The 9596-nt window shown below is 48.8% G+C and overlaps 1 protein-coding gene across 1 annotated transcript; it reads left to right on the top strand.

Annotated features, from left to right (window-relative positions):
* Window positions 1–725: 725 nt before the first annotated feature.
* LOC135887586 (zinc finger protein 436-like) lies at window positions 726–4825 on the top strand. The gene is made up of 5 exons (XM_065415309.1): window positions 726–749; window positions 1722–1848; window positions 2461–2577; window positions 2916–4037; window positions 4374–4825. The coding sequence occupies exons 1-5, from the start codon at window positions 726–728 to the stop codon at window positions 4823–4825; spliced, it is 1842 nt and encodes a 613-aa protein (XP_065271381.1).
* Window positions 4826–9596: the final 4771 nt, after the last annotated feature.

Genomic DNA, 9596 nt, shown 5'->3' on the forward strand with positions numbered 1-9596 from the left:
AGGTTCCCGTCTCCTAAACCTGCCCAGCTCCATTCCCTGCAGCACTCCGGGGCAGATTGACTTTCCTGGGACAAGGTGAGGAACAGAGACAGGAAAAGCCAGTTCCTGCTTCTGCCTAGTCCCCGTGCTGCTGGGGGAATGTGCTGCCCTGGGGACAGTATCGGGGGGATCCCCCAAAGTGGCTCCTTTGATTCTGCTCTTTTCTAGCTTTTGACTCAGAGACTCTGTTCCTGGGAGGGTTTAAAAATGTCTCATTTGTTTAGTCCCAGTGGCAGGGGTCAGGTCTGTGTTGTAATAACATAACTGAGGGTTTTCCCAGCATGGCAGAGTCTAGAGCAGGGGTTCTCAAACTGGGGGTCAGGACTCCTCAGGGGGGTCACGAGGTTATTACATGGGGGGTTGCGAGCTGTCCGCCTCCACCCCAAACCCTGCTTTGCCTCCAGCATTTATAATGGTGTTAAATATAGAAAAGTGTTTTTAATGTATAAGGGGGGGTCACACTCAGAGGCTTGCTATGTGAAAGGGGTCACCAGTAAAAAAGTCTGAGAACCCCTGGTCTCAAGTGTTTGTCTGCAGGGAAAGAGCCTGGGGGGAATCGGGATGTGAAATGGACTAATGCTAATACAGAAACCTCCACAATTGTCCTTCTCACCCTGATAGCCTGCAGAGTAATGACCACATTTTGCTCCAGATCATCCCATCATCCCAGGGGCCGGGGAAGGGAAATGGCTGTGGTGGATCCAGCTCAGGTAGCGGATGTTTGGGGGCAGTTGATGGAGAGGGTTGTTGTGGAATGGGAGGGGCAGGAAACAAACAGTGTGAGACAGGGAGGGGACAGGGTGTGATAAACTTGATGGGACATGCTCAGTCTAGGGCTGGGAAAACAGACCTGAGTGCTGGAGGCTGAACCCAGTAGGCAGAGACTGTGGTGAAATACAAAGGGATGGTGCTGGAATTCCTGTCCCTGTCCCCTACCCAGAGCTCTGCTTCCCACATCAGCCTGTGCCTCATAGGTATGTGGTAAATGAGACGACTACGGTGGGATATGATAGAGATATATAAAATCATGAGTGTTGTGGAGAAAGTGAATAAGGAAAGGTTATTTACTTTTTCCCATAATATAAGAACTCGGGTCACCAAATGAAATTAGTGGGCAGCAGGTTTAAAACGAATAAAAGGAAGTTCTTCTTCACACAGCGCACAGTGAACCTGTGGAACTCCTTGCCTGAGGAGGTTGTGAAGGCTGGGACTATAACAGGGTTTAAAAGAGAACTAGATAAATTCATGGAGGTTAAGTCCATTAATGGCTATTAGCCAGGATGGGTAAGGAATGGTGTCCCTAGCCCCTGTTTGTCAGAGGGTGGAGATGGATGGTAGGAGAGAGATCACTTGATCATTACCTGTTAGATTCACTCCCTCTCAGACACCTGGCATTGGTCACTGTCGGTAGACAGGACACTGGGCTGGATGGACCTTTGGTCTGACCCAGTATGGCCATTCTTATGTTCTTACCCTGCCCTCCTCTGTCTGCTGGGAGGGACAAGGAGCTCTCACCTTCTGTCTGTTCCCTGGAGACTCCTGGCTACTTTGAACAGGGTGGGGGTGGGATTCTGCTCCTCTGGCCTTTCCAGAGCTGCCCTATTTTTGTGCTTCTTCCCCCATAAATAGTGGGATTGTGACTGGGGCAGCAGGTGCTGAGACGCGAACATTTGTTGTTTCAGATGCCGGTGACCTTTGAGGATGTGGCTGTATATTTCAGTGAGGGGCAGGGAGCTCTGCTGGACCCCAGTCAGAGAGCTCTCTACAAGGACGTCATGCAGGAGAATTATGAGATGGTGACCTCGCTGGGTAAGGACTCCTGTCCCCTCAGCTATTTGAAGCCAGGGGGTCTGCATTTCTGAATCTGGTCAGGTTCTTCCTTGGTCAGTAATATTAGAGGGGGATGTGTCTCATAGTCCAGAGCTCCAGTGTGAGAGATCCCTTCACCTCCATACCTCCTCCAATGGAATAGGGGAGTCATGAACCTAATGGACATGCTAATTCATCCCCATCCCTCCAGCTTTCACGGGGCAGGAGCAATGTGTTAACCTTTCCACATTAATTCTCACTCACACACAGGATCTCTGTGCACCTCCCTTCATGCAACTAGCTCTATGTGTGAGGAGGACTCTGGTCTCTGTGGGTTCAGACATAGGCAGAGGTTTAACACCAGAGATGTGTGTGTCTCTGCAAGTCCCCCAGAGCCCACAGATCCTGAAAACTCCTAATGAGGGTGTGACAACTCCCCCTATCCAGACATCAGCCTCTCCCAAGGGGGCTCAGTGACCATGTTCCCATCTGTTCAGATCCCACAACCCCCAGCAAATCATGGGGTCAGTTTAATCTCATTATGTGCCCTTTGTGACAAATACTCCATCAATCCTCAGTGCACTCTGATCATGCCTGATTTCACCCCCTGAGCAGGACTCCCCATTCCCAAACCTGACCTGATCGCCCGGCTGGAAGCAGGGGAAGAGCTGTGGATCCCGGATCGCCAGGCCTCCAAGGAAAGCAACATCCAAAGAGGCATCCGCACAGGTGAGGAGTCAGTGACACTGACACAGGAGGTATATGGCAAATGAAGGAAAAAGCTGAAAATCCCCAAAATATGGTGTGAGTGCCCTCAGTTCTGCCTCATCTCCCCTAGGGAGGCTGTCCTCAGCAGGTGTTATATATTATATATAATCATGGCAGATATCGCTCATGACTTCCCACCCACCCTGTTAGCTGTCAGGAGTTTTCTCCCTGATGTCACTTCCCTGGGAGTGTTTGGATTGGATGTGGTGGCAGAATCCAATTTCTCAGTCTCCCCAAAAGTTATTGTGTTGTGTTTTCCCTCTTTGCTATTCCCCTTTCTGTCCTTTCTGCCAGTCCAGGCAATGACTCCTGCCTGGATTCTCTCTCTCCCCCAGCAGGTGATGAGACAAAGAGTGAGAACGAGGAGGAGAATCCACAGCAGGAAGGTCTTGAGAAAGTAGAACTTCAGGGGAGGTTTTTGAGAAGAGCTGAAGGGAATTTTTCCCAGTGCTTGGAACAGAGAAAAACCTGGAGTAATTGGCACAGGTCAGAGAGGAACCTGGGAAACCACCGAAGGAAGAAAATGGATGAATCCATTGAATATGGGGGAGGAGGCAAGAATTCCAAGGAAACCACAGCCCAGCAGACAAATCTCAAGGAAAAGAAACCCTATAAATGTTTGGATTGTGGGAAAAGCTTCAGTCAGCGCTCAGTCCTTACTAACCATGGAAGAATCCATACAGGAGAGAGACCCTATAAATGCTTGGATTGTGTGAAAAGTTTTAATTGGAGCTCAAATCTTACTACCCATCGGAGACTGCACACGGGAGAGAGACCTTATAAATGCCTTGAGTGTGGAAAAAGCTTCAGCCATCTCTCAGGCCTTAATAACCACAGGAGAATACACATGGGAGAGGGACCATATAAATGCTTTGAGTGTGGGAAAAGTTTCAGTGTACCATCAGCCCTTAATATACATCAGAGAACCCACATGGGAGAGAAACCCTATAAATGCTTGGATTGTGGGAAAAGCTTCAATTGGAGCTCAAATCTTACTACCCATCGGAGACTGCACATGGGAGAGAGACCATATAAGTGCCTTGAGTGTGGGAAAAGCTTCAGTCAGCGCTCAGGCCTTACTAGCCATAGCAGAATCCACACAGGAGAGGGACCATATAAATGCCTGGAGTGTGGGAAAAGTTTCAGCGCACCATCAGCCCTCATTATACATCAGAGGACCCACACAGGAGAGAAACCCTATAAATGCTTGGACTGTGGGAAAAGCTTCAGTCAACGCACACACCTTATTAGCCATAGGAGAATCCACACAGGAGAGGGACCATATAAATGTCTTGAGTGTGGGAAAAGTTTCACAGTACCATCAACCCTTATTACACATCAGAGGACCCACACGGGAGAGAAACCTTATAAATGCTTGGACTGTGGGAAAAGCTTCAGTCAGCGCTCAGTTCTTAATACCCATGGGAGAATACACACGGGAGAGGGACCATATAAATGCACTGAGTGTAGGAAAAGTTTCAATGTACGATCAGCCCTTATTATACATCAGAGAACCCACACAGGGGAGAAACCCTATAAGTGCTTAGATTGTGGGAAAAGCTTCAGTCAGCGCTCAGGCCTTATTAGCCATGGGAGAATCCACTCAGGAGAGGGACCATATAAATGTTTAGATTGTGGGAAAAGCTTCAGTCGGCGCTCAATCCTTATTAACCATGGGAGAATGCACATGGGAGAGGGACCATATAAATGCTTGGAGTGTGGGAAAAGTTTCAGTGCACCATCAGCTCTTATTGTACATCAGAGAACCCACACAGGAGAAAAACCTTATAAATGCTTGGACTGTGGGAAAAGCTTTAGTCAGCGCTCAGTCCTTATTAATCATGGAAGAATCCACACAGGAGAGAGACCCTATAAATGCTTGGACTGTGGGAAAAGCTTCAGTCGGAGCTCAAATCTTGTTACCCATCAGAAACTGCACACGGGAGAGAGACTTTATAAATGCTTGGAGTGTGGCAAAAGATTCAATCGGAGTTCAAATCTTGTTGCCCATCGGGGACTGCACACGGGAGAGAGACCATATAAATGTTTGGACTGTGGGAAAAGCTTCAGTCAGCGCTCAGGCCTTATTAACCATAGGAGAATCCACACTGGAGAGAGATCCTATAAATGCTTGGACTGTGGGAAAAGCTTCATTCGGAGGTCAACTCTTACTACTCATCGAAGACTGCACGTGGGAGAGAGACCGTAAAAATACCTTGAGTGTGAGCAAAGCTTCAGTCAGAGCTCAAAACTCAGTTCACATCAGAGATCCCACACAGGAGAGAAATCCTGTAAGTGTGGGAAAAGTTTCAGTTAGAGCTCAAACTAGGGCTGTCAATTAATCACAGTTAACTCACAAAATTAACTCAAAACAAATTAATTTGATTAAAAAAAATCACGATTAATCGCAGTTTTAATCGCACTGTTAAACTATAATAGAATATCAATTTAAATTTATTATGAATATTTTTGGATTTTTTTCCTACATTTTCAAATAGATTCCAATTACAACAGAGAATATAAAGTGTACAGTGCTCACTTAATACTATTATTTTTTATTACCAATATTTGTACTGGAAAAAAGATAAACAAAAGAAATAGTATTTTTCAATTGACCTAATACAAGTACTGTAGTGGAATCTCTTTATCGTGAAAGTGTAACTTAGAAATGTACTTTTTTGTTGTTGTTGTTCTCTCAGTTCTACTTCTTGTTCAGCCAATCCCTAAGACAATCATGCTTCCATAGTGATGATGCTAATTAAAAAAATAATTCATTAATTAAATTCGTGACTGAAGTCCTTGTGGGAGAATTGTATGTCTCCTGCTCCATGGTTTTACATTCATTCTGCCATATATTTCATGTTATGGCTGTCTCAGATTATGACCCGGCATATGTTGTTCGATTTAAGAACACTTATATTGCAGATTTGACAAAACGCAAAGAAGGTACCAATGTGAGATTTCTAAAGATAGCTACAGCACTCGACCCAAGCTTTAATAATCTGAAGTGCCTTTCAAAATCTCAGAGGGATGAGGTATGGAACTTGCTGTCAGAAGTCATAAAAGAGCAGCACTCTGATTGTGAAATGACAGAACCCGAATCACCAAAAAAGAAAATCAACCTTCTGTTGGTGGCATATGACTCAGATTATGAAAATGAATGTGCGTCAGTCTGCACTTCTTTGGATCCTTATCAAGCAGAAACTGTCATCAGCATGGAAGCATGTCCTCTGGAATGATGGTCAATGCATGAAAGGGCATACAAATGTTTAGCATATCTGGCATGTAAATACTTTGCTACACCAGCTACAAAAGTGCCATGAGAATGCCTGTTCTCACTTTCAGGTGACGTTGTAAATAAGAAGTGGGCACTAGGTTGAGATGGCAGAATTTGATTTCCTATCTAGGATTTTGTCCCTTAGAATCACTGAGGACATTAGGGTTTGGTTTCCCTTTTTCTCTTTCCCTCCCTTCATTCTCCTCTTCTCTAGCTTCTTTTTCACCTGCTTCCTTCCCTCCACCAAGCAGGTGGGGGTGGGGGGTGGCAGAGGTTGCTCTTATTGTGGGAGGCCCTCACAAAGAGGTGGGGCTGGAATAGTGCTCTGAGGCCTTGGCTACACTTGCAGATGTACAGCGCTGTGAGTTAAACCTGACTTCGTGCAGCTGAGTAGGGAAAGCGCTGCAGTCTGTCCACACTGACAGCTGCCCAGCGCACTGTCGTGGCCACATTTGCGGCAATTGCAGCGCTATTGGGAGTGGTGCATTATGGGCAGCTATCCCACAGAGCACCATTTCCCATTCTGGCGCCGTGGGTTGTGGGAAGGGGGCGTGGGTGCGGGGGATTCTGGGTCCTGTCCCAATGCCCTGTGGTGCATCGCTTCACATCCCAGAAATCCCTTTGTTTCCGTCCACCTTTGGCGCCATCTTTCAACGGTTTCTGTGCAGCGCGATCTGTCTGCGGGAAATGGAGTCCGAACTGCTGAGGTGTATGCTAACGAGTCTCGCCAGCACGTCACGTTTGGCTGTCGAACTATTCCTTAAGATCCAAAGGGACAGTGAGAGTGAGGGTGAGGAGTCCGACGATGCTATCGAGCCGCGTAACGCGTACGACACGAAATTGCTTGTGGCATTCACGGACATGCTCAGCACCGTGGAACGCCGCTTTTGGGCTCGGGAAACAAGCACCGAGTGGTGGGATCACATCGTCATGGAAGTTTGGGATGACGAGCAGTGGCTGCAGAACTTTCGGATGAGAAAAGCCACTTTCATGGGACTGTGTGAGGAGCTTGCCCCCACCCTGCGGCGCAAGGACACGAGATTGAGAGCTGCCCTGCCAGTGGAGAAGCGGGTGGCTATTGCAATCTGGAAGCTGGCAACTCCAGACAGCTACCGATCGGTCGCAAACCAGTTTGGAGTGGGAAAGTCGACCGTTGGAATCGTGTTGATGCAAGTTTGCAAGGCCATTAATCGCATCCTACTCAGAAGAACCGTGACTCTGGGTAACGTGCAGGAAATAGTGGATGGCTTTGCACAAATGAGGTTCCCTAACTGTGGAGGGGTGATAGATGGGACGCACATTCCTATTCTGGCACCACCCCACCTAGGATCCGAGTACGTTAATCGGAAGGGGTATTTCTCTATGGTTCTCCAGGCGCTTGTGGATCACCGTGGGCATTTCATTGACATTAACACAGGCTGGCCCGGAAAGGTGCATGACGCACGCATCTTTCGGAACACTTGGCTGTTCAGGAAGATGCAGGCCGGGACTTTTTTCCCAGAGCGGAAGATCACGGTAGGGGAAGTTGAAATGCCCATTGTGATCCTTGGAGATCCCGCTTACCCGTTAATGCCGTGGCTCATGAAACCCTACACAGGGAGCCTTGACAGCAGCAAGGAATGGTTCAACTACAGGCTGAGCCGGTGACGAATGACTGTGGAGTGTGCCTTTGGCCGTTTAAAGGGCCGCTGGCGATCTCTGTATGGGAAGCTGGACTTGGCCGAAAACAGCATCCCCGCGGTTATATCCGCGTGCTGTGCCCTCCATAATATTTGTGAAGGGAAGGGTGAAAGCTTCACTCAGGCATGGACCTCCGAGGTTCAACACCTGGAGGCTGAATTTGCACAGCCAGAGAGCAGGGCTATTACAGGGGCCCAGCGCGGGGCTGCAAGGATTAGGGATGCCTTGAGGGAGCAATTTGAGGCTGAAAACCAGCAGTGATAATCTGGTGCCCTGCACGGGAGTGAAGTGCAGTAGTTCCAATCTTTAGGAATCAGTGTCTGCTTAGCAGACAAGCAGACTTTCAGTGCCTGTTTATTTCCTGGGCTAAGGAGTCTTTTACTTTATGCAATAATAAAGAATGTTTTCAAAGCCAAAAAATCCATTTATTGAAAAGAAAAAAAAATTATTTATTGAAAAGAAACAAGGGGGTGGAGTGGGGAACAGTACAATCACAGATTCGCGTATGTCCTGTCTGGTGTGCTGTGCAGTGAGTGCTGCACTTCAGGACAGCTATACTGCATGGTGATGGGGGTTGAGTGCAGAGGGTAAGGGTCGTGGTTTTCAGGGCTGGGTGGTGAAGTTACTGGTGTTGGAGGCAGCGGGTGGCATGAAGAACACGGAAGTTGGGGAAAGTGGGTTGGAGGTGACAGTGGGGCACAACGGAAAGAGTTTTGGGACAAGGGCTGTGGGGGGGGGTGGCGTTTGCGGTACTGCTCCTCTTTCTGCATGGCTACCAGCTCCTGGATAGCATCTGCTTGGCGCTCCAGGATGCTTATGAGCCTATCAGTGCTTTGCTGCCAGTGCGCGGTGCTTTGCCGCCGGTGCACTGCGTTTTCCTGGCGGATCCTGCTTTCTCTCTCCCTCCAGTCCTGTGCTTTCTCATTCTCTTTAATAGATTGCCGCATCACTGCTTGCAGCGTGTCTTCTTTGCTTTTTCGCGGTCTCTTCCTGAGTCTTTGCAGTCTCTGAGCAGGCGATAAGAGGGATGGCTGAGGTCTCAAGGTTGATGCAGCTGTACGGGCAAAATGCAACATTTAACAGAGGCAGCATTGTTTATACCAGACAGAGTAATGATTCCCCCCGCACTTAAGGAGTAGAAAACGCACAGGGTCTACACAATAGCATAATTTTCCCATCCGAAACAGAGCACACATATCCCACGGGAGCCTCAAAATGGTGAGGAAGGGGGACTGATTGTTTCAGGGCTGCACTGTCCTCTGGGTTTCTGTGCCTTGGGGAGAGCCAACAGCTTCAGGGGGCACCTACACTGAACACTGTCCCAACATTTTCCACAGGAGTTCGTCCTGGACGATATCTCGCTGCTGAGGGTGACCTGAGAAGCAAGGGAGGGTCTTCTACTGCAATGTGGCTTCCGCCCTGGCCCATATGCAGCTTGCCTGTGTGCAGCAATGGTCCCCTCGCGGCACAGTGGCGCGGACACGTTAGCCTGGCTGGGACAAGGACCACGGCGGCTCTCCCGATAAACCTGCGCAAGCGCATTGCACACGTTCTGGATGAGACATTCGAGGAGATTACCGAGGCCGATTACCGTGATGTGATAAACTACATCAATGCACTATTCCGCATCTAGGCATGCATGCCTAACCCTCCTCTCCCAAAGAGCCCGCACCGAAAAAATTCCTTCCCGAAAAAAAAACCCGCTTACCGGGAACCTGCTCTTCTGTTTGTCCACCACCAAGTACCGGCCGCTGCGACTGGCTACCTTCCTCCTGGCTCGAGAAGAGCTCCTGGCTGCATGGCTCCAGGGATTCTGGGGTGTCTCCATCCGGCCCACCACCATCACTCCCGTTTTCCTCCTCCTCCTCCTCCACTTCCTCCTCCCCCCCACCGGCTCTGAAGTGTCCATGGTGGTGCTCGGAGTGGAGGTGGGGTTATCCCCAAGTATCGCATCCAGCTCTTTGTAGAATCGGCAGGTCGCGGGGGGAGCACCCGAGCAGCCGTTTGCTTCACGGGCTTTGTG

This window comes from Emys orbicularis, chromosome 13 (genome assembly GCF_028017835.1).
Source record: "Emys orbicularis isolate rEmyOrb1 chromosome 13, rEmyOrb1.hap1, whole genome shotgun sequence".
In the NCBI taxonomy this organism is placed as follows: Eukaryota; Metazoa; Chordata; order Testudines; family Emydidae; genus Emys; species Emys orbicularis.

Coding starts and splice junctions, on each gene's coding strand:
- LOC135887586 (XM_065415309.1), top strand. CDS start 726: ATGGCTGTGGTGGATCCAGCTCAG. Junction 1,849..2,460: donor TGAGATGGTGACCTCGCTGG/GTAAGGACTCCT, acceptor TCACCCCCTGAG/CAGGACTCCCCATTCCCAAA. Junction 2,578..2,915: donor CCAAAGAGGCATCCGCACAG/GTGAGGAGTCAG, acceptor CTGCCAGTCCAG/GCAATGACTCCTGCCTGGAT.